Raw genomic sequence first — 24,560 nt, forward strand, 5'->3', positions numbered from 1 at the left:
GTCTTTGCTGTTATAAAAATAAGTAGAATAAATCATAATTTTTTAATGGTTTTTATTTGACTATGCTTTGATCCGTTAACTAATCAGGCAGAAGGAAGCATCTCTAAACTTATAAAGTCTGGCCATCTGTCAGTATGTATGAATGCAAGTATCTTAAAACATAGAAGTGAAATTTTGCACGTCAGTTCTTTGTTTGTTTCCGATAATCGACAACTTGTCCCGTTTTTAAGAAATCGATAAATATTGATACAGAAATATGAGCAATTCGATTAATACCTCTTAGTAGTTGTGCTCAAAAGCAAGCGTTGTTTTCACTGCTTTGAGCTCTATTTGATCGTCTAACAATAATTATGCGGATCATAAACTTTCGTATCATAATAATATTGTGCGCGCTCCTCACATTCTTGTTGATTTATTTGACAACCCTGCCTCGAGAACCACTTCCAGCGACAATAGAAGAGAAAGTTGTGAATCATACTAAACGGCTGGCCAACTACAGCCAGAGCCAACGGTCGATGGTCAAGGACACATATCAGACGATAACGGTGGTAAAACAACGTACGGATCCGTTGTGGCAGCGCATCTTGCAGGAATCACCTCTTTTGCTCGGTTCCAGCTATAGTAAAGGACGGACTGGTGTTCAATATGTGCTAGGCGTGCCCACTGTACGCCGAGTGGGTCAGAATTATTTGTTGGAGACAGTGGCTCATCTGATAGAGAAATTGAGCGACTATCAGCGCAACAATTGCCTCATTGTGATCTATATAGGCGAGACGGACAGTCAAATTGTGGAATCTAAATGGAAAGAGATAAGTGACTCATTTGGCTACCATTTGGATGATGGCCTAATTGATGTCATATCACCACCAGTTAATTACTATCCAGACTTTGAATCGCTCTACATAACGCTGCACGATGATCCCAATCGCGTGCGTTGGCGCACAAAGCAGGTCATGGACTATATGTACCTGATGACATATGCGAGCAGTCGTGGTAGCTACTATCTACAACTGGAGGATGATATTGAACCGACTGTCGGATATTTGGATTATATTATCCAGCTAGAGGCATTGCATACACACTTTCGTCTAGACCATCATCGTGGCTGGATTGTTTTAAGTTTCTCGGAGCTGGGTTTTATTGGCAAGCTTTTCCACGTGGATGAGATCAAACCGTTTTTAGCCCATGTGCAGAATTTTTACAATGATCAACCCATTGACTGGCTGTTGTATTCCTATGTGAAGTTACGAACCTGCCCGTGGGACAGCTTTAATACTGCGGACTGCGAGCGCGACTTTTTCATGAACTATATACGCGCCACCCAGTCTCAATTTCAGCACATTGGCGTAGAGTCCTCTCTGCGTTCCAAGGAGCAAAAGCTTCGTGACGAGAGATACGAACGGAATTCGGGGCAGCAACCTATGGCTCATCTGCGTCGGCCGCTAAACTTGGTAACCTCTCACACGCACACATTTCTGCAGGATAGAAGACATTTTAAACCTGGCGAGACCTTCATGTGGAGCTACGTGCCGCAGGTCTCCTTGTTAATGCGTTACCTGCTAAGTCATCTAAATGATTTCAGTCAGATTAAAATTGGTAGTGGTTGTCGTCGGGAAAATGATAGCTTTAGTGAACTGACTGTTAATTTATACAAAAAGGTGCCCAAGGTGGATGAATCAAAAAAGCGACGTTTTGGTTTCCTTCTAAGTTACAGCCATCAGACTGAAGTAGGGCATCCACATATATTGTACTTTTATATGACAGAAAACGCAATGGAGAGTAATGAAAGCAATTGGATTGGACGCTTTAATTGGACCAATAAAGGAACTTCTTTGCATATAGATCTATGTGTGAAAATTTGGTTTTTACTGTGGTGTCTGTCATGATTTAAACATGATTATTTACACATAATTAATATCTCGACGGCAACTATTCTCAATTGTAGTGAAGTGCAGGGTCTATAATTCTATCCGGCTATCGCGTCCCTTAACCAGCTTTTCTATTAGAAATCCGAGAGTTTAAGCGTCAACCTTAAGACGTGAGTAGTATTAAAAGATCCTTTACGAAACTTGTGTGTTTCTGTAAAAATAATTGTTAAAAATTAAATACTGCATAAAGTTTGTTCTCTTTTGCAGCCAGTCTCTAAAAATTGCCTTGTCCCTAGACTTTCGTTTGGTTTGTTTCGTCAGGGTAAAAACTCAAAAGTGGTTTCATTTTTTATTCTTCATCTGCTTGACGTTTGGAAACAGCAAACAAAAATGGAAAATAACTTGAGATATTGCACACAATCAATATTAAAGATAACAAAGCAAATGTTAAACTTTTGGGGGTAGAAAACAAATACAACATTATTACGACAAAAGTAAACTGAGGCTGCGACTGCCAGTGCGGTGGCTGTTCAAGTGCAGGCGGCTAAAAAACAAAAAAAAAAAATATACAGAATTTCCATCAACTAAATCAGCAAAGCATAGAAAATCGATGAAGCATGACAACAGCGCGAAGAAATCAGAAAAGAAAAATTCAGCCATAGCCAAAGAAAAAGCAAAGCAAAAGCAGTAGCAGAGCAAAAGCGAGCCTTGAATAAGAAATCATTTTCACTAATGATGCTGGCTAAGTGAAGAAGAAGAAGCTGAACAGAACGTCATTCAGATTGTGCCAAAGATAAAGCTATCAGTCGTTGTTGGTTAACCATGAGACCAAAATAGTATCCTTATGATAATCATGATAATGACGATGATGATCCCTTGGCGTTTGGCTTTAAACTTTACCTACATGTGCTGGGCGGTCTTTGGCAATTTCCTGCCGTTGACAAAGATGTAGCTACCCAATTTATAGGGTATTTTTATAGAGTGTTACGAATTGTCAATCGCTTAGAAGGGAATCCCTCCTAATCTGAGCACTATAGCAAAAGGTTAGCATAATTGGTCGAAAATAAAGTGATTTTTTCTTTAGAAAAATATATAAACTCAATACTCTATATGGCCTTACAAGAGGCACCTCTGGACCATATTTATGCCTACTAGAGTATTTAGTCTTCGGCATGGCACAGTAAAACATTTTATCGTTGTTGTTGCGCCTCTTGCTTTTAAGTGCTTGATGGGCGTGGCACAAATAAATTTGTTACACGAAACAATGCAATCAATCAAAATAACTAACACACATTCACACACGCACACACACACGCACACCCAAAATACCGCTCGACTAGAGGCTGCACTTTGTCGCTGTCTTTGGCTGAGCACCGAAAAAAAAAAGAAAACTGGAAAATGGGAAAAAAAAGATGGCACAAGCGGAACAGCAAAAAGCTGAAAACGCTGCGCTCAACAAAACAAACAGCTGATGGATGGCCCCAACAATTTTCACTAGGTCCAAGGACATTTTGCTTGCTAGTTTTTGTTTTTTGATTTTTTTGCTGGCATTCTGCCAAAAAGCGTGGGCATCGAGCTGCTAAATTTGCCAGCTTCCAAAATGGGTCAGTTAGCGTTGTGCACCCGACGACAATTACGAGCAGTTAGTTAGCGACATTCGGGAGACATTTGGTAAATATTTATGCATATTCATTCATAGCCTATATAAGCCTCAGGCAGTATCTACGGCTGTCTGCAGCTTCAGCAATGCACTTGCCTTTACTTCCTTTGTTTTTTATTTTTAGACTTCGCAATCAATTTGTTGCCAGTGCGTCGCCTACACTTTTGATACTCTTGCGGTGGGAGTATTGTAGTCTTGGCAGGCCATATGCAACGCATTGAAGACAAACCTTCAAAATATATATTAATATAGAGTATTGTTTGTCTGCTTGCCTGGAGAAAACTGTCTCATATAGTTTGCCTTTGGCAAGTCGGTGCAGCAAGAGTGTTTAACATTCGGCAAGCCAAAGATAATTGTTCTGTCTTGTTCTCCTTGCGTCTTTTCTGTTTAACATTCGTTTTTCTTTTTATATTCTTTGCTTGCTTTTCTTTCTGCTTCTCTCCCCTCATTGCTGCATACGAATTGACTTATATTTAAATAAAATTAGTTACATAAACAATAATTGACTTCAATTGGCTTTTGTGTTTGCATAAAATTCAATTTTCATTTCCGCCATTGACTTGAATGCCATCACAATGGATGGCCCTCTGGGTAGGAAGCTGTTTGTGGGCTCTGTCTGGGCTTATTTGTGGGGTCAACTAGTGGTATTTTATTGTACTTGCCTGGTGAATGTGGCGTATACTTAATGTGGCTGTCAATGACAGTTTCTTAGTTCCATTTGGTGTGTTGGGCCAAAGCAAAAAGTTTGAATAGAACTTCCTAAGAATAAAAATGTTAAGCAAAAAGTGGCAAAAAATTTAAATTAAATAAATTGAAATCTTAAATAATAAGTTACTTGCAATCTAACAGTCTACTTGCGACTGAGCAGAAATATGTCTCCTATATTGGATTGAGAATGGCTTATATGTAAAACAATTACAAATACATGTTTACTTATATACCCTATTACTCTGCATATGCATTTGAATAATAGCAGTTAAATTATTACAACTGCTTACAGGTGTATTTCGGTATATTACACATCATTATTTGATAATTTAAACAGCTTTTCGGCTTCTGTAGTTGTTGTTGCTGCTGCTGCTTTTGTTATTGTTATTGTTATTTTGTAAAATGCAACAATGCATTTATAATTAAAACTGCATAAATGTTTACCCATAGACAAAGCGCGTCTATCACATGTGTGAGTACGGCTCGGGTTGGGAAAGGGATAGAGGGCTAGTGGGGTAGCGCTTTTTTGCTGCCTTTGTTTGGCTGCCCGGTCACAGCAAATAAAATGGCAACCACTGTGTCAGCTTTTCAACTTATTTGTTATAGTAATTGTTTTTATTGAAATGTGTCAAATGCAACGCGATGAAAATTAAATTTTGAATATTTTATTAACACGACGGCGGCGGCGTCGGCGGCAACTGACAACAAAAAATATAAACAAAACAAAGGCAACAAATAAAAGAGTCACTCACCTGTCGATGCGCTTGTCAGCCGACATATCACATTTATAATTGATGAGCATTAATATTTGCTGAGATGAAACTAAATAAAACAAGTTTAAATGCAGCACTCGAGAGTAGTTGATTGCTAGATATCCTGTACATCACCTGGAATTGCTTTAGCTCTCTCCTTGTTCCTGTCCCTGTCCATTTATCTGTTTATCTATCTATCTACCTATCTATTTATCTATCTATATATCTATCTATCTATCTATCTATCTATCTATCTATCTATCTATCTATCTATCTTTCTATCTTTCTATCTATCTATCTATCTTTCTATCTATCTATCTATCTATATATCTATCTATCTATTTATCGTTCTAACTATCTGTTAATTTATTTCGTCTCAATGTTTTCTGTTTCTCTCTTTCTCTTCAAACTTCTCTTTTTCTGTGTTTCCCTCTCACTTTCTAACTTACCCGCATTGTATGTTAATATGTCCCTTTTCCATCTAACTAAATTATCGTCTTTCTTCACGGTTTTCCTTATTTCAAGCTAATTACCTTATTTCATCAAGTGAAAGCTAGTGAAAAACAAATTAAAAATCTTGTAACATTGATATAGCTTCTTTTAAATAAAACTATTTAAATAATATAAATTCCATTGTTGATGCTTCCTATAGAATTTCGAATGAAACTCTGTAATATACATGCAAAATAATTTTGTTAAATAGAACGTTTCTTTAAAATTGTCTAGCAATACAATGCCATTGCATTAAACAATAAATAAACTCAATTTTTAATGCAACGAACAGCACAATGATAAATAATATTAAAAAAATACAAGCAAATTGTATTTTGTTGTTATTTGCTTTTGTTTTAATCGAATTATAAATAATAAATCTCTTGTATTTGTTATTTCATTTTCTATGTGTTGGCCATATTCGCCATGTTGGCCAACATTATTTATTTAAGCACAGTGCCAGCGAACTTTGCGTGTCACAAAAATGTTAAAATATTTAAAAATATATTTTATGAGATGAAGACAAAAGAGAGAAAGGTAGAGAGTGAAAGAGACATGGAGAGAGAGAGAGAAAGCGAACAAGAGAGGAGGTAGACAGTTTGATTTAAAGTAGTTTTTTTCTCAAATTTTCTGTGGCTGAACACATTAAAGTAGAAAGTTGAAGCTGCAAGTTGCAAGTTGCGAGTTGCTAGTTCAATCGTAACCGCGCGAACAATAATAAAATGCACAACTTTATTTCAGAGTGCTGCACAGGCAACAGGGAGTCAAGCAATAACAACAACAGCTAGTGCAACAATTGCTGCAAATAGTTGCTTGGCATTTTCTTACGAGTATTTTTAACATTTTGCCCATTCGACTTCGATCGTTTCCTTCGTTCTGTTGCTGCACTTTCATTTCGCATGCTACGTGGCGCAGAAAACCGAACGAAAATTTCCAATTGTTGCAATTTTCAATTATTGTTTTCAAATTGATGTGTGCTTAAGGACGAGACATTCATGCTCGAGTTGCCAGGACACACAAAAACACACACACACACACACACACACACACACACACACACACACACACACAACCGGTCTGAGACTTGGCTGAGTTGTTGTTGTTTTGCGGCATGCGCGAAGAATATTTGCACAGTAATCGAAGTGTGTGTTGAACGTGTGTTGAGTGTGTGGCAGGGGCTGGTTCAAGATGTTGCAAACAGCTTTAAGTGTGGCCCAGGTCAAGCGAAACGAATTCAACGTTCAAATATATTAACCTCAAGCAATAGTTTCCAATTATACCCAAAACATTTATAAAAAAAAAAACTTTACTTATATGAGCATAATTATGATAAATATTTTAACTGCCAACCATGTAACCTTGCATGGTAAACTGTTTCTCAGCTTGAGTTTGTCTGAGGTAAGCAGTTCTTTACAAAGTTGGGTTGCAAAAAAGCATTCGCATATATCATCATAATAATAAAATAAAATAAATTTAATTACACACGGCAGGCAATCCACTCACTCATCGCCTGTGTACGCCCCCAAACTGAACACAACTTTTCAGCATATGTGAGCGCAAATGCAAATACAACAAAAATACCAACACAAACAGACGCCAGACACACAGATAGAGCTGTGCATGGGCAATGTTTATATGAATGCACCTACTTAGCCTTTAGTTTCAAGTGCGCGCAGCACTCATCTAGCGTCTCCATGCTCCGATTTTGGGCCGGAGGGGCCGCCTGGGCATAGCGGAGTGCTCGGCAGCCCAATGCAAAGCGCGCACAGGTGCTCAAGCGAAGCCGCACACTCGCAGTGTGTGCGTGTGTATGTCCATGTGTGTGTGTATGTGTAAGTGTGTGCATAAGTTCATTTAGTTTTGGTCGCTGCGCATGTGAGTGCACTTGAGCCAACGTCGAGCGAGTTCAGGTCCGGGTCCTGCTCCATGAACAGGTCCATGTCCCGGTCTGTTTGGGCGGTCGGGGTCCAGCTTTAGCTTCAGTCCACAGACTGACTCAACGCTGACTGACTTGCCAACATCGTTGAGCGTCGAGTAATTATGAAAATTTTCAAAATGAGCTCTCGCCCTGCTTCAGTTTTTGAAAGTTGAGCGACGAGTAATTAAAAATTTCGTAGTGTCGCCCAGTTGCCCAACAGTTCCTACTCGTATTCCTAATGAAAGCCACCGAATTGCCTTGCTTATGCTTGTTGTTCCTGTTCTGAAAATATGAATGTGTTTCCCTCACTTTCTCTCTCCCTGTGTGTGTGTGTGTGTGTGTGTCGGTGTTTGCATACATAAATTTTAATTAAATTCGTTTTTCTATTTGCCGGTAAACAGTCGTAGTACCTGCTACTTACTACCACATGCCTAGCCCGTATAATTTTAATGAGAAACCAGCAAACATTAAGCAATAAGGCATTCTGCCCCACAAAAGCAGCCGGCAATTAGTTGCTGGTGTTGCATGCAGCATAAATGTATGCGTAATGTGAGTTAAGTGCCCAACTGAAACGCTTAGCGTTTCTGGCGTCTCTAGTGGTCAATCGAAAGCCGCCAAGAAACTTGCAACAGGCTATAGGGCTGATATATAAGCAACCCTTAGGCGTTAATTACGATAGTCGATATATTCTTAATATTTTAAATTTTTATTTCAAGCATAAAAACAATTATTTATTTCTCTTCTGATAACCCATACTTTGCTGAGCGTCATGCACAATTTGTTCAACTAATAAAATAGAAATTGTGATGATGATAAAAATAAAGAAAAAAAACTCACTTTTTTATTGTGCTTGGCTACTTGCCTCACACTTTCCTAGCTTTGAATAATAGAGCGATCCAAAGTCATCTTTATTAGATACCAATTCCAAAGGACACAACAAACAAAGGACCAAAAATTGATGTGTTAATTGATGAAGTAGAATTTCCTGACCCCTCAGTCAGTTTTCGTTTACAGCTCTCTGTTCTACACATATATATATATGTGTGTGTGTGTGTATGTTGTGGGTTCGGTGTGTGTGTGTGTGGGAGCTGAAAACATGCAAATTGTTTACATGAAAATTCCATTATGTTTGCCCAGCAAAAGGAGAGGCTGTAAACTGGTCGGAGGTGCAGCAGCTCATCGAGGCTAGACAACAAGCCCAAACAATGCATTATCTCTGGCTTTTGCCTCGGTTACAATGGCTACAGCAATGAAAACTTCATGTAATATAAGTCAACAGCAGTTAGCCAATAAGAGCCAGCCCAGTAGCAAAAACAAGAACAAAGCGCTTTGTTGAAGCCACCACACGATACCTTTAACGGCATCATCATCAGCATCATCATCATTAAGGGCTTAAAATCTCTTAACTCCAACCAGAGGCAACCACACACACACTCACACACACACTCACACACACACTCACACACACTCTCACACACACACTCACACACACACACACATTCACTCTGGTCTATGAAGCTAGCCTAAAGTTCAGAATCGAAATCGGGTTCGGGCAACCTGGGGGCAGACTTGCAAATGCAAAACTAAAACTGACTACGACTGACGTCTGTATCTACATAAAATAACAACACAAAAAGAAAGAAAAACCTCACTACGCTGATGATGGGAAGAAATAAGAAAACTCAGCAAGTCAGTCAGTCAGCCAGAACGTAAGGCGGCCTCTTTGTTTTTGTTACAATGTAACGACTGTTTGCCCTGAATGGTCAGAAAGTTTGTGTAGCTGAAAAAGCCCACATGGCCGAATGTGAGGTTGAGTGCGGCGGCAGTTAAAGGTAAGGCAAAAAACACAAAATTTTACGTTCGTCTGGGCCCACAGTACACGTGTCTATGCAGCCGATGCCGTCTAGCTGGCTTTGTGTGTGGGTGTTGTGTGTATGTGTATATCAATAACAACAGCAAAATGTGGCAAATGTTGCTGAGACTTAGGCAAAACAACAGCAATAACAGCTAACTAGCTGAAAATTAACAAAAAGCAAAATCGATACTTCGTAGTATGTGCGTCGAGGCTCATTAAAGTTTCAATGCCCTCAGAAAATGCTTTTCATTAAAGCTATTTGCCACAAGCAAGGCAACCTGTGCGCTTCAAATGGAAATAACAACGTGATAATACTGAGATTTTCCTGCTGCTGTCACTAATTAGTTATTAAAGGTGACTTAAGTTTTCCAATACAACGCGTTAACTATTAAATCTCTCTTAATATGCTTATAATAATCAGTATCCTTAAAGACAAGTTCAATATACACAATTGAATAAGAAATATAAAGAATTTGTGTAAGGATTGTTTGAACAAGGCACAATTGCTGAAAAGATGGAAATTTAAACGTTTGGGAATTACAAAGGTTTCTATTTAAAATATTTTAATTGTCTTCTGTCTTGCTTGTACGGAATTAAACTTAAGTAATAATCTTTTTTATAAGAATCATTTGCGAAGGCTTAGCTTTAATCGTTTGGGAAATGTAAGGGATATTTTACTTGTCGTCCCTCTCCGAAACTTCACTTTCGCTATAATCGATAATACTAGCAAACGAGCTGTTTTTGATTGAAATACGAAGTTACTAATTGACAATTTCGCTTTGCTTTTAAGAGAATTATAAAGTTTCGAGTTTATTATTTAAGCCTGGCAAGGTCTTATTGTCAGTGTCTGACAACACCTTGATGTATTTTTTAGATAGTCACCCTAGGCCGACTCATCACAGAGATGGGCATTATGTAGTCCAGCAGGCGGCACACTTAAATGGCTTTCACTCAACGTCATGCTGTCAATTTGCTAATTAAAGCCAAAAGCCGCAAAGTAAGGAAACTTGTTTGGATGTCTGTCTGTCGGCTGAGCAGATATATTTCAATTGAGGTCAGTCGAAGACGAGGCCGAACAGATAACTACAAATTTCGCTCAGGCATACACGAAAGCAATCAGAAAACTCGTCAAGCCAAATTATAATTGAAAAGCGAAAGCGTTACAAATTTCATTTCTCAACTTGAATTAGTGCCAGTCAGCGCACAATCCTCTGGGTAAGGGCACGGCGTCGTGACTTTAAGTAGCGCTTGCGTCTACCCGAAGGACTTGGCGCCATGTAGCGATGCGGGGGAACCTTTGCACTCTTGCGGTTTTGGGCTGACTTCTGGATAACATGGATCGTGCCAGCGAAAATTGCCGGCATATTTCGAGTTATGAAGAGCGTTTGGCAAGCAACCTTGCAACATGTTTGCACTCTGTGCTCTTCTGTCACTAAAATTGTATTAGTGTGCGGCTCTGAAGCCAACCAAAGTTATTTAAATTAAAGTCACATAAATGCCAATGTCGTTGCCGTTGTCGCCAACAGGCCAAAGAGAAGAAGAGAGATGGAGAAGGGGTGCGGTAGGGTTGGGCGGGAACTGCAACAATTTTCGGTGGGCTTGGGAAGGTTGAAGTTTTTCCGCTCTGTGCGACGGCTGCTCCTCTATTATTAATTTAACATTTGCCTCGCATTTTCTTAGAGTCGCTGCCATTTTGTTCGCGTCGCTGCTGCTCGGCTACGTTCATTAGCTTCCGTTGCGGAAGCGGAAGTGCTACACAGTCGCGCAGTCAGACATACTCAGTGAGCCCCACAAACACACACTCACACACATATAAACACACACTTGCACACACATAGTTGTTGCTGTTGACTTGTTCGATTGCAACGACAACGATAACAAGACCCCGACTTCCAATTCGACTCTGTCGAGTGAGTTGCTTATTTGTGTAATGCCAAAGTATTTTTATGGCATTTTTATGTTGTTTATAGACTTGCAGTGGGTCTAACAACTTTGTAGTTAACTTTGAAATTTCAACAATTATATGCACTATAAGCTATATACGAATGCATATGACTGAAGTTTGTAGACATTTTAAGTTTGTGGCTAAAATGCTGCGATTGAAGACATTGTAGTAGCATATAGTGGGACTATTGTGTTATCAAAAAAGTAGTCGATTAATTTTTAATTTTTAAAATATTTTTGAAAGCGTTGTAATAGTTATCAAAATGACATCATATTTATCAAGTTTGCTTCTTTATAATTAACAAAAGTGCTCCACTTTATTTTTACGCCAACTTTCAACGTCAGTCAACTGCGAAACTTTTAATGAAATAATCAATTTATATGCACATACAAATTGAAAGCCTTGATTTGTTTTCAATCAATTTTCCGATGTTAGTTCAAATCGTTTTGTCAGCTGTCGACTTTGACTAGTTGACTAACTAAGTAACTAACTGACTCGCCCGACTTGACTGGCTGACTGGCTGCCTGATTGTTTCGACTGCTGTCAAACCATTTTTTGGTCTTTCGCAACTGGTTTATTGTATTTTTGACATTTAGTTTTGATTGTTGCACGCCTGCGCTTAGCAATGCGCTGCCGTTGCTGCAACGGCGTTAAAACGGAAGCGAAGAAATTCACTTCCGCAGCATGTGCTTCCGTTTCGGTGTGTGTGCGCTTCGCTGATCCGCCTGCCACTAGGTATGGAGTTCCCAACCGAGTACCCGAACTGGCAAGCGGCTAAATGCCACGCACAGTGCAATTTTTTCGTACAGTTTGTTTACTATTTAACGAGTGTTTTCCTTTTATTTAGTCTTTCACTTTGTTTAAAGTTATTCTCTAAATAATGACAACGGTCTTAACTTTTCGCAAAGCGTAGCATCTCTTTTGGACTGTAAATCATATCCACTGAAAGCATAGCAAATTGTGTCGGAGGCTTGAATGTTTGTCCCGACTGTCTGACTGACTGACTGATCAAATTCGACATTTGGCAACATTCTTCAATTCATGTAAGAATGGTACTCATTTAAGGGTACGACATTTTGTATACATACACATAGGTCTCATAACTTTGTCAAATCTCAACCGCTTTTAATAAAGAACGCTTTTTGTTCATGGTTTGACTTCTAAATCAATTTGGCATTAAAATCTGCGAACATTATTCTTGATAATGTTCGAATTCAAATAACCAAAAGTGCAACAGATTGCGAAATGATTGTCAATTGGAATTTTACGAAGCTGTGCGCACTGCGAGAACAAACTTACAATATTAATGGATAGGGCTACAAATGCTAAATGAACAACTATACAATCATCATACTATAATTCCTAAGAAGTTTAAGCATAGCTGCTAATAATTAAAACTATTTGCTGTTCCCACAATAATCTTTCCAATAAGTCCACCTGTTTACTATTCAAATCTTACCAACCTGTACTTTTTATTTAACAGCTATAGAGCAGATAAAAGCACATAGGGCAACAGAAAATCGCATTTCCACTTTTCCAAAAGCGATTGCACTGACTATTCTTTACGATGCATTAACTATATATAATAATACTCGAAACTTTTTGTTCTCTTTACAGGCGTTGGCGGCAACAAATTGTTGCGGCTTTAAATACGAGTGCGATCATATCGAGAATCAAAGTGTAAAATTCGCCACAGCCGCAAAACTCGCGATTTCGACTGTCATCGGAGTAGTATCAACAAAAAAAAAAAAAAAAAAACACAAAACAGACAGCAGACTGTAGCCGGTGGCCAGCGGATGTAGCAGCTGCTCTAGAGCGACGTAAGCCCCATAAAAACGACATTAAAACAAACAAACAAACAAACAAACAAATAAGCAAATACAATTCGTATTGGGAAAAGCTGTTAAAAACCCCTTCGAACCAACATGTTGGCCTTTCACAACGAGCACATTGCCAGTGAGTAAAACTAAAGCATACTTTTTTGTTTTGTTTTTATATTTGGCCGCGCTTTAAGCTTAAAGCCATATTTATAAATATAGTAATAATTTTAAAAGCCCAGCCGGCAGCCACGAATGGTCCGGCCTGGCATGGGCAGAGGTAAGTATATCGGCCTGGGTAAGACGGCCGTGGGTCTGGCGTTGCCTCTGTTTCTTGGCTGGCAGGAAAAATTGTAGAAATTTGTACACATTACAAACACTTGGGACACGGCAATTACACTTAAAAGGCAACTAGCGCCATTAAGCAATGTGCTTCGGGAACCAGCTGCACATATGGGACGCCGCCAGCCAAGCAGAGCACAAAAATGGTGAAGCGGGTGGGCGGGGGGTTTCCTGAAACGGACGAAGCCGACTTCTGGCGTTTTGCAAGCTAAAAAAGCGCATGAAGGCTAGCAGCGAGCACAGCCTGGCAACACTTGCAATCCATTAACTGTAATGCTGCGCCATTAGGTTATGATTAAAAAAAAAAAAATAAAAAAATGATCAAAAAGAAACAAAAAACATATTCCAGACTACTTTGCCGTTTGCCGACTTGAGACTGTGCCTACAAAGACATAACACATGCGCATAAATTGAATTTAGATACTCAAACGTATTGCAAGTTTGTGACTATTAATGCATCAAACAACAAGAGTTAAACACTTTTAACCTGCAATACGAAAATCAAAATTTATAAAATGTGTAAACATTTATCAAGTAAGAAATCAACTAAAGACATATCTGTAGCGAAGCAGAGGGACAAGCTCAAAAGACAAACAGACGACAGTCATCATTTTGGTTTGAACTCTTTGCACTTTGCTGTGAACCCAGCTTAGTCAGTCAGTCGGTCGTGTACATTAAATTCAATTGAATATTTCATAAGCTGCCAAACAACAAAGTACAACAAAGTACAACAATAACATAAGCAGCAGAGAAAACGGCGCCCAAACACGAAAAACGGCTGCCAAAACAGAAGCCGGTTGCCAAAAACAACAACAAAGACGACAACCACAACAACAACAACAACTGACACAACAACCACAACAGCGACAGGCATTCACAGTCTGCAAAAGTAAAAGCATACTTTTTGGCGCTTCTGCTATTGCAATTGTCTGTTTTTGTGTGCGTGTGTGTGTGCTTCGTGTTGCCTGTGTGTGTGTGTGTGTGTGTGTGTGTGTGTGTGTGTGTGTGTGTGTGTGTGTGTGTGTGTGTGTGTGTGTGTGTGTGTGTGTGTGTGTGTGTGTGTGTGTGTGTGTGTGTGTGTGGGTCTATGTGTCTAGTGCTGTCTATACGTCCGGTTTGTCTGGCTCGATTGTGCTCGCTGATAATGGCCGCTGAACTTTGCTTTATTACATGCAAAAAAAAAAAAGAATATTTAGTTTTATATAACCGAATTCTGTAATACTCTTGTATCAGCTAATTTGCCAAATAATTGGGACTTGACGTGAGCACATTTTGAAAATGTTTAATTCGTTAAAAATGTTATTGTATCCAACCTTGTCACAGATTCTGCTTGTGACAAAATTTATAAAATATGTTTATATATTTTTAATACAATAATTGGTATGATAATTATCTTAATAGTTTTATATTTTGATATAAATAGAAAAACATTGCAATATGGATCCTATTTTCAGGGCTACCAGCCCAAAGGTTTCCTTCAAACGTTCTGTTCGGGTGCCTGACTTTTTATTTTCTTTTGCTTTTAACTTCAATTAGACAATCATGTCGAAATAACATTTTATTTGTTGTGATAAATTCAAACTAAATTTAATTTTAATTTTTAATATTCACTTTAATTTTTGATATCAAATAATTGTTCTCCAACTGGGGGCATTCCATTATCAAATCCTTTTCGTGCAATGCCTGTTTGCAGCTTTGATGGGTTTAAATTAGTTATTGTCCCACACAGTAAATAACATAGTTCGAATACCCTTGGCAAGTGTATCAAAAAGAAGGCCTGGCCTGGCCAAAAAGTCGTAGCCAAACCACAGACACGCTGGCAAGTGGCGAAGGAGCAAAAGTACAAAAAATAAAAATTGAAGGCAATTGCTGGGCGTGCCACTCAACTTTTAAAGTGGCACTCAAACAAAGCACCAGTCGTGCAAAAAATCCAGAAAACGCCGACCGGCAAAACAACAACAATAACGAAAACTTGAAAATAAATTTTGGAAAATGAGCCGCACGCGCAACATGCAAAGGGGGCGTTTGTTGGGGGCATCATCTAAATGCCGCGTTATTAGTCAGCTATGAATTATGCACACAGTGCCCGTATTATCTAATATGCCGCAGGCGTCTAGTTAAATAATTGACAGCACCCGTGCCAAGTCCTCTGCTCCTCCAACTCTTGCATCTGGCTGGGCTCACGTAATTTGCCAGGTATTATGGGTTACATAAGTTATTCATTAAGTTATTATGTGTTTAAAGGCTCACACAATGCCAACGTTGAGGGCTGCAGAAGAGGTGCTTAGCTTTTATTGTTTATTGGCAGTGCTCATGATACTTTCAGCATGCCCACACACACTCACACTAACACACTTACACACTCACATACTCATACACACCAGCGTTCCTTCAGCTGGTCTGGCTGGGCATTTCGCTCCTTTGATCTGACTTTACCTTTTGTTAAACGTCTTAAGTGCAGCTTCGCTTGTTGCACACCTCTCGAGTTACCAGCAGCCAGCAGCCAGCAGCCAGCAACCAGCTGGCAGTCACCAGCTCCCAGTTGGTTGTATTTTTATTTTTAGCCCTCCGGAAATTGTTATGCTTAATGGCTTTTCAGTTTACGTTTTAGTTGCTTTTTATTGTGCTGTGCTGTGCTGTGTTTTGTTGCTGCTGCTGTTGGCGTCTTTAATCTTAACTGCTTTATGATTTATTTAGATTCGGTTTCATATATATTTTTAGAACATCAATAGCTCTTAGCTTGTTGTTAACAATTAAAGTCGCTGGAATTAATTAGTCTCAGTTCTAGCAGTTTCATTAGATATGGTTGCATCTTCTTACACCCTGTAATATGGGTAAGAGGTCATCTTTTGTGCGAGCTCTTAAAATTTATTGCAGAAATATTTCCGTGTTCCTCTTCAGACCTAGACAGAGTATCAGCTAGTCGGGTACTTACCATTTTAGAGTATTTTTGCTAGCTTACCGTAGATTTTACATGTGGTAAAGTTAATTTGCTGTCAGGGGCTTTTTTACAGTATCTTTTGGTGGCTTAGACTTGAAGTAGTTACTGCTTTAGATCAATATCTAAAGCCGTTGTGGGAAATTGAGTTTGCCAAAGTTTTATTACATCTTTTTTAGGGCATCTTTCTGCTCGCTGTGTGTGTATTAATGTGGGGATTAAGCAAACGGTTGTGGTAAGGTATTAAGTTATAGAAGTTAGACATGCTCAAGGTACATTTAAATTGGTTGCTAAATTGCAATTCAGCTTAAGAAGCCACAAACATTGATAGAGTATATATTTTAATGGATATGCATGTGGAAGTAAATAATTAAAATATGTGTAAGGCGTATGATTAATGAATGATTGATTTATTGAGAGGGGATGAATATCTATAGATCTTTCTTTCTGAGACGTTGCTTGTCTGGCGCGTTAACCTTTTCAATTTTCGGCCTCATTCAATCGTATTGTTGGCCAATGTGAACTACAAAAGAGCATATAAATAAATCATAAGTTGATGTTTTTCACTTTCGCTTTTCACATTTCACATATACGCACACACACATGTGTCATAAATAAAGTATACGACCTGTGGTTTTGTTGCGCCCTTTGGCTTGCGAATAACTGAAAACTTTTCACTTTCAAATAAAGCAAACAATGCTCAGGACCGCTTGCCATTCGTATCTCTTTGTGGCTGACCAAAAACTGACATTTAGCAAGCATATTAACATGAACGAAAACGTTAATGAATCACTTTGGCCACACTGACCGCAGCTATAAAACGCGTCCCTCAAACAGGGACAAACACGCACAGCCAGCGAGAGCAACAGAATTCGGGCCGATGGCAACCACTCAAAAATGGATGGGTTCGTTGTGGTTACAAAAAATGGAGCTGGGTGGTTGGGTGGCAACAGACGTAAAAGTGCAAAGCGAAAAATGCCAAGCGCCTTGAAGAATTTAATTAGCATAAGTTTTGTGCGAAACGTAAAACAAAAATTGAAAAATTGAAATATCAAAGAGCTTGCCAGAGGATGACGACGACGACGCGACGGGTATGCCGCATGTTTTATGTATGTATTTATATTGTGCAAATAAGTTTATTTTATTAAAAGTTGCAAAACATTTCGCCAAGCGCAATGGCAAATGTAAGTAGGCAAAATTGAAAGAAGAAAAAAAATGGCAGCTGCAAACGCTCCCGCCCGTAACAGCGAGACGGGGCACTTGTGTACTTTGCTGTCAAAGTCATTCAAATTCAGTGCATGCATAAAAAATTAACTTAGAAGAGCCACCCAAACCAACAAAACCACCCAAACAACCCGGAGAGCCCAGCTAAACAACGAACCACAGCAGCGAATTAAAGGTCTCACTTTTGTGGTAGCCAAAAAGTTCTTTCAAGTGCCCCTTCACTGAGCACCGAGTACCGAGTACTTTGATGAGTTGCAATTAAAATTGGTAGCATGGCCTTGTCGTTGTTGGCAGAAGTGCGTTGCAGGAGTAGCTGGGTAGTGAAAGCGAGGCAGCCATCAATTGAATTTGGCTTTGATAGTTGCCAAAGCAAATCTCAAAATTTGTGTATGCTCAAATATAATGAATACGCAAAGGAGGCTAGCAACAAAATTGAGTTCAAAGTCGGATAATTAATTGTGCGAAATTTTCTTATTTTCACCATACAGTTTTTTGTAAAGCGAATTTAAATTGTGTCGCGATATAATTTAAAAGTTAAAGTATAGTATAGCATATAAATAACAAGTGTTCATGCAAGATCTATCAATTTTGAAGCTAACTTCATGAAGGTATATTCCTTTTGGCAGCATTATTAAATGTTTGCACAAATAACCATTTTGTTAGGGACCTTATACTTAGATGAAAGCTACAATAGACAATTTGATTTGATTAATAAATACAAATGTTATTTTAAATTGCAAATTGTGAAATTAAAACTTTCATAAATATCTTTTGGATATAATTTGCAGTCCAATCGAATGCTTAGCAAAAATGTTTCATAAACATTTTTTTTCCCAATTTTCCTCACTTTTATGTGCAATTTTACAAAACGTTTGAACTGAACGTTCAAACATTTTATAAAGGAATTAAAGCAAAAATGTTAGCTTTCTCTACATGTGTATATAGAGAAATATTTGGTTTTCTAAAAGCTAATTTCGCTATGCACCTAAAAGGTTAATTTTTGTATTTTTATAGAGCTGAAAACCAACCCACCTGCACTTGATGACAATTGAGAATTGGAACGTGCAATTAGAAGCATTTGCAACGTTTGGGTTTGTTTAAAAGTTCTGTCATTTAGTTAATTTGTTTCGGCTCCTTTTGGTCGAAAACTCGTTTCTGTTGCCATTGTTGTAAAGCGGGTTAAACGCGGCGTATGCGTAACTAATTGCTTTGACCCGGCAGCTAACAGCAGTTGCTGCCACTCACATGCCCAACTAACCGGCGCAACGGGGAGCCATTTAAACGATGCCAATTTGAAGGCCACTCAACGGCACAGAACCAGAACAGGAGTAGGACTTAAACTAAAGACCAGAAGCACTTGGGGGCCACCACTTTGGCGTTTCTAGTTCTCGCAACGACGCACATGTGGCAAATTGTCGCCAAATGTGCGAGTGGTGCGCAACACACACATACACACACAACAATAGAGTCCGAGAGCGAGTGTGCCGAGACGACCGGCACGTTATAAAAATTGTATTTTAAAAGTCATTAGCAGCTTTGCTGCCTGTCATTGCGAATCGCGCGGCCAGAGGAGTTGACAACCGATTCGCTCACCATTTTGTTTTCCCATTTGTTGTTGTTGTTGTTCCCGTTTCAAAGCACGCATAATGCTCAAATGTGATACCCTGTAGACAAATATAAATGCACGATGGGCAGGGCTTAAAAACTATTTCCAAACCATTCATCATAATAATAATATAAACCAATGCAATATTCAATAATTTTGATAAATATTAATGGGAACCTCAAATCATATTGAAATTTGAAAGGAATCGGTAGGATTTATCTTTTTATTATGGTTCATTTGTTGCTTCATTAGAGATAGTCAGATATTTAATTGCCTCAAAAATAAATATCAAATCCTAAAATAATCGGAAAAATAATAAGAAAGTATGCTCTATTATAAGGGTATTCTAAAGAGGCGCAACAAAAATAACCTAAATGTTTATTTAGTTTTTTGTTTTTTTGGTATTTATTTTGTATTTATTTAAGTTGTTGTTTGTTTTTGTTCGTTTAGTTTTTGTAGGTGTCGTGTTTGGAATACATTCTGTAGCAAATTTCTTGTCCGGGCTCGACTACAATTAGTAAGCGTTGAGCGAAGCGTGTCCTGACAACCACCACATACATATACATATATGAGTGATTTTTAATTAATAAACTCATTAGGCCTGCTCTTGTTGTTGTTGTTGTTTTTTTGTTGCTGTTGCTGTGTTTTACCCGTTTTAATTACTGGCAGCTGCCGTGTGTTTGGGTGTGGTACGAGCCTGTATGGCTGACCCCTTGCTGCCATATAATTTCCTGGCATTTCAACAATGTGCCGACAATTTTTATGTTTTTAGACGTTTTTGCTTGTTGGCAGCAGCAGTGGCATTAGCAGTAGCAGCAACAGCAGCAGCAGTTGACGTCGCATCGCCGGTTCGTTGGCAGCTTTTGTTGCCGCTGTCGTTCAACTTTTGACGTGTTGCATGAGGCCCGGCCAGACAAAAGGCAATGCCGCCGACCTTTCAGTTCAACATGAGGCGAGTCAGAAACGTGCGAGATTTAGCCTAAAAAATTAAATATAATTGTTGTTGCTGTTGTTCCTGTTGCTGTTGTTGCTGTGGTTAGCTGGTTAACACTACTGAGGACAGGCCGCACCACAGGCACACACAGGCGACGACAGCCGACAGCAGACAGCAGTGGGGCATCGGTTTGGGGCTCATATCCCATGCTGTGTGACGTTTAGAACCACATATCATAGTTGGTTGTTGTTGTTATTGTGATTGCCGGACAAGTGCTGCTTAGCTCGCACCATAATGTAGGCACAGTGGCACAAGGAGCGATATGAGTGTAGTTAATTAATATATATTCTATATGCAATATTATTTTATTTATCTGAAGTAGCTGACAATAACAATTATAATAATTTAGTTCAAAGAGCATAGCTAACAGACCTTTAAAGTCGTTATATGGTAGTCACTATTGTCACTTAAGAATTACTTTTTCCAGTGAAAATTTAAATATGATAAACCTATTTATAATTACCAAATAAACTGCCTTCATGCAATACCAGTGCCTGCTCTCGGCCTACGGAAAACAAGGCGTAAAAAAAGAATAATGTCAAAGAAATTACACGGGCTTATGAAATGGCCACAAAACGGCGCTAAACACGTTGACGCGCTCAACACGCAAAGCACCACAAAATTATGCGCAGCTCTGGCTTGGCGGGTAGAAGCCAAATAAGGGCAGCTGCCCCACTTAGCCACAAACCACTCCAAATACATTAATTGAGCGACAAAACGAAATGTTTTACCAAGTTAAACACGAAAATACATAGTTGTGCAAAATAGATAGCAGATAGGGGGTAGATTAAATTAAGTCAATATTTTGTTTAGAAATAGTTGAAATAGTTGGGTTTTAAAAAGTCTATATAATTAGGAACAAAGTGAGAAATTACATTTTAATACATCTATATAAAACTGTATGTCCTGACTGCCGGATTGATCATCAACGTACAGGCCAAGCCGTTAGAGCTAGTATGATAAAATTTAAAGTTGGTAGTCGCGATTTTGGAAAATCTTTGTTCAAATTCATATAAGGAGTGTTTCACACTTTTCCATAAATCAATTTCTCCCTGTTGGAAATGGGGGTCAAAGATTCTAACTGATGTCAAAGGATATTGATAAAAATCTCTTATTTACATATTTACTTGTATATATTTTACTTCAAGCTTACAATATCATCTGTAGGTAGATACTCTTTAATAAGAATGCCAATTTAGTGTTAATTTCTATACGTTTTCAATTTCAGGTTGCGCCTTTTTAACTTATTTTAGTCCAGACAGCACAACTACGGCTGCCAATTCGCCAACACCTGGAGCACAGGCATCGCTTTACAATGATAAACAGTCCATAACAGGGGTAAGTCGAAATCTGTACACATTTAGCTAGTAGAGCCTGTAGACAGACTCACTCTCTCTCTCTCTCTTGCTACAGTTTTATCAAACAGACACACATACACACACAAAAGTATGCTACACAACTATTTATATATGTACATATATGTGTATGCACTTTTATAGTTTAACTGCAATGCAAATATTTTTATTTGTTAACATCATTTGCATACGTGTAATTGCCATAAATCAAAAGCAAAAAACTAACAAATTAGTTATGCAACAAAGTTTTATTATTTATTTTTTTCTCTACGCACAATTAGTTGGACTGTGGGGGTGTTTCTGTCTGTAAGCCTGGGAAACCAAATTCTGTTATATTTATGGCAATTTATGCACTGCGTAAAATTTGTTTTACTTTCCTTCATAGGGTGTTATTAATTTCTGATTTAGTATGTAACGTTTTGAAGACCTAAAGACGATAACAAGAGAAACATATTAGAAATTATTACAGTAGTCTCTTCTTTAGGGGCGGGTGGATCTGCTTAGAACTAAGAGATTGATCTAAAGGAAACGGGGCAAGTTTTCGATGATTGGATACCTAGCTGCATTTCTCCTTTATTGCATCTGAAATCGACAGACAGACGAACGGATAGACAGACGGAAGAGGTCAAATCGACTAGGGTCGAGGATGATTCGTTTTGGTTGACTCCTTGATTAAGGCAAGCCTACTTCCCTGTGCAAGCTAGAATTACCTTGTTGCTTTGATCAAACTCTTACGATACCCATTTCAAGATTTCTGCTAGAGTATGATTTATTCGGCAGCCCTGAGCTGTGAGCTTTCATGTTGTAACTACATTATTTATGCATTTCCATTCGCATAGCCTTTCTGTATTTTAGTTTGTTTATTATTTCAATTTATTTATTTTTATTTTGTTTGATTTTAATTGTCTTTTTCTGTTAACTTTTACTTTATAACAATGGCAACATTTGTGCACTGCATTTTGTTGATAACTCTGGCTGTTGTTGTTGTTTTTGCTGCTGCATTTAGTTGAAATTGTGATTAATTATTTTTAGTAAAATATGCTCGTTGCCTTTCTCGCTCTCACTTACTCTCATCCTGGCTAATTGTGTTGATTTTAGCAATTAGCAGCAGGCACACGTGTGCGTGTGTGAGCATGGCAAATAGCTGCCAGAATGTAAATTAAATATTGCAAATTTATAACAATTTTCACAGTCAATAAATAAAGCACCTGCACACAAAGTTTCATACCTGTGTGCTCATACTTCCATTGGCGAACACGTGTAAATGTGTAAATATGTTAAACTAACGTATGTTTTTGGTTTTCTATTTGACCGCTGCCGCCGGCAGCAAAAAACGCTTTTCAAATATATTAGCCAAAATATAACTTTAATGGAAATTGTGTGCAACAAACAATTATATGGGTTTTCTAACCGTTGGGCCTTAAAAAGATTTTTGAAAAGATATTAAAACATAAACTTTTTAAATAAACGTGTTGAAAAGATGTTAACTTTTTGTCAAAGCCAGGCTTGAAACTTTTACAGCAAAATTTTGTCAAAAAGTTTATGTAAACACAAATATTTTATATATAAATTTATTTTCTCTCAATACATATATATATATATTTGCATGCATGGTAAGTCTAGTTTCTTTCTTCTTTCATTTGACACACACAAAAACAATTAATAATTTTTAAATGGCAAGCTTAATAATTGAAATAAAGGACTCTTCGATTTTCTTTTTCTTACTATTTTGCATAAAGTCCACCTGAATAAATTGTCTAAAATTCATAAACGAATTGAAATTTTTGCATAAAATATTAAAAACCAAACATAAAACATTTGCAACAACGACAGTAGAGACAACAGAAGAAACAAGTTTATTGAATATGCAAAATTTGCATTGTAAGAGCAAAAAATTGAAATTCTTCACCACCCACTCCACCCGAGTCTCTCTCCCGAACAAAGATAAATGGATAGATAGCCGCAGCCTAGCATTTTTGGCTTGAATTACTTTTGCTCTTGTTTTCATATTTTCTTTGTCTACTACTCATGCACACACACACACACACACAGACACACATACACAACCCACACACAATACACACATATTCACACACAACCATTTTGTGGTCGTTTTGTATAGAAATTTATTGCATTTTCTCTGCGTGAGAAGGAAGTGCAGCTGGGAAGGAGATGAGAGACTTTCTACCTCATTCAAAACTTTGTTTGTGCCACTTGTGCGGCGGCAGTTTTGCAACAACTTTGCTGCCAACTCTTTAGCATTGTTGTTGTTGCTATTCTTGTTGTTGTTGTTGTTCTTGTTGTTGTTGCTGTGGCTATTGTTGTTGTGATACTTATTAAAATTTTCTTAGAAACACAACAAGTCGAGAAGAGTGCTTACAGTTTTTTGCTTTTGCTTTCATTTTTTTTTATTTATTTTCTTTATCATTCTTGTTGTCTCTGACCCAAGTGCGCTCTTTGTTATTTTAATATTGTGGACCATGAGTGAAGCAGGGTGTGGAGCTGTTGGGGCAGACACAGACAGGAAGTGCAAGTACTTTTGCATAATCAATTGTGTAATGTAATAGCTCATTCATTGAGGCAATTTTTAATTAACTCACAAGTGGCTTGGAAAAGTCCGAGCAACGAGCGCAACTGCACTCGACAAATCGCACTGCAAATCGAGTATTCGTTTGTGATCAAAACTGTTCAGACTTGAACTTATCAGTGAAGTATATAACTTCCGTTTCCGCTTCAACATACTTTGGCAAAGTTTGTGCAAATGAAATGCGCCTGTCCGCAAAAGGAAACAATTTAGCATAAAAATGAAAAGTCAAGACGCCAAAAAATGGAAGAAAAAAAAGAATAGGGAAATCCTCGGACTCTGACAACTCTGGCAACTGGCAGTCGGGCTGGCGGTCTAGCTTTATCTAAATCTTATACGCTGCTTTGTCGTATTCAAATTTCTATTTAAAAAGTCAAACAGAATTTTGTGTGTCTGTGTGTGTGTGTGTGGGCGGAAAACTTGTGCAATGGCTAAATGCAATGCAAGGAAATCATAACGGAAATTTTTTCGAAAATGAAAAATATCTGCAGCAGAAAGCTGA

The 24,560-nt window shown here is 38.2% G+C and overlaps 2 protein-coding genes across 2 annotated transcripts in view; both read left to right on the forward strand.

The window, feature by feature from the left end:
* Window positions 1–294: 294 nt before the first annotated feature.
* On the forward strand, window positions 295–2,161 carry Mgat4b (alpha-1,3-mannosyl-glycoprotein 4-beta-N-acetylglucosaminyltransferase b). The gene has a single exon (XM_015176223.3). It carries the CDS (start codon window positions 351–353, stop codon window positions 1,884–1,886), a length of 1,536 nt encoding a protein of 511 aa, XP_015031709.1. The 5' UTR covers window positions 295–350; the 3' UTR covers window positions 1,887–2,161.
* A 10,885-nt stretch (window positions 2,162–13,046) lies between these two features.
* The window catches only part of LOC6623466 (CUGBP Elav-like family member 4), a 322,828-nt gene continuing 311,314 nt past the window's right edge, over window positions 13,047–24,560 (forward strand). The window contains exons 1-2 of the mRNA XM_032434332.2: window positions 13,047–13,154; window positions 21,348–21,457. Coding sequence (XP_032290223.1) covers window positions 13,124–13,154; window positions 21,348–21,457 — 141 coding nt within the window. The 5' untranslated portion in view covers window positions 13,047–13,123. The remainder of the gene's footprint in view (window positions 13,155–21,347; window positions 21,458–24,560) is intronic.

The sequence above is a fragment of the Drosophila virilis genome, chromosome 3 (genome assembly GCF_030788295.1).
Source record: "Drosophila virilis strain 15010-1051.87 chromosome 3, Dvir_AGI_RSII-ME, whole genome shotgun sequence".
Classification (NCBI taxonomy): Eukaryota; Metazoa; Arthropoda; class Insecta; order Diptera; family Drosophilidae; genus Drosophila; species Drosophila virilis.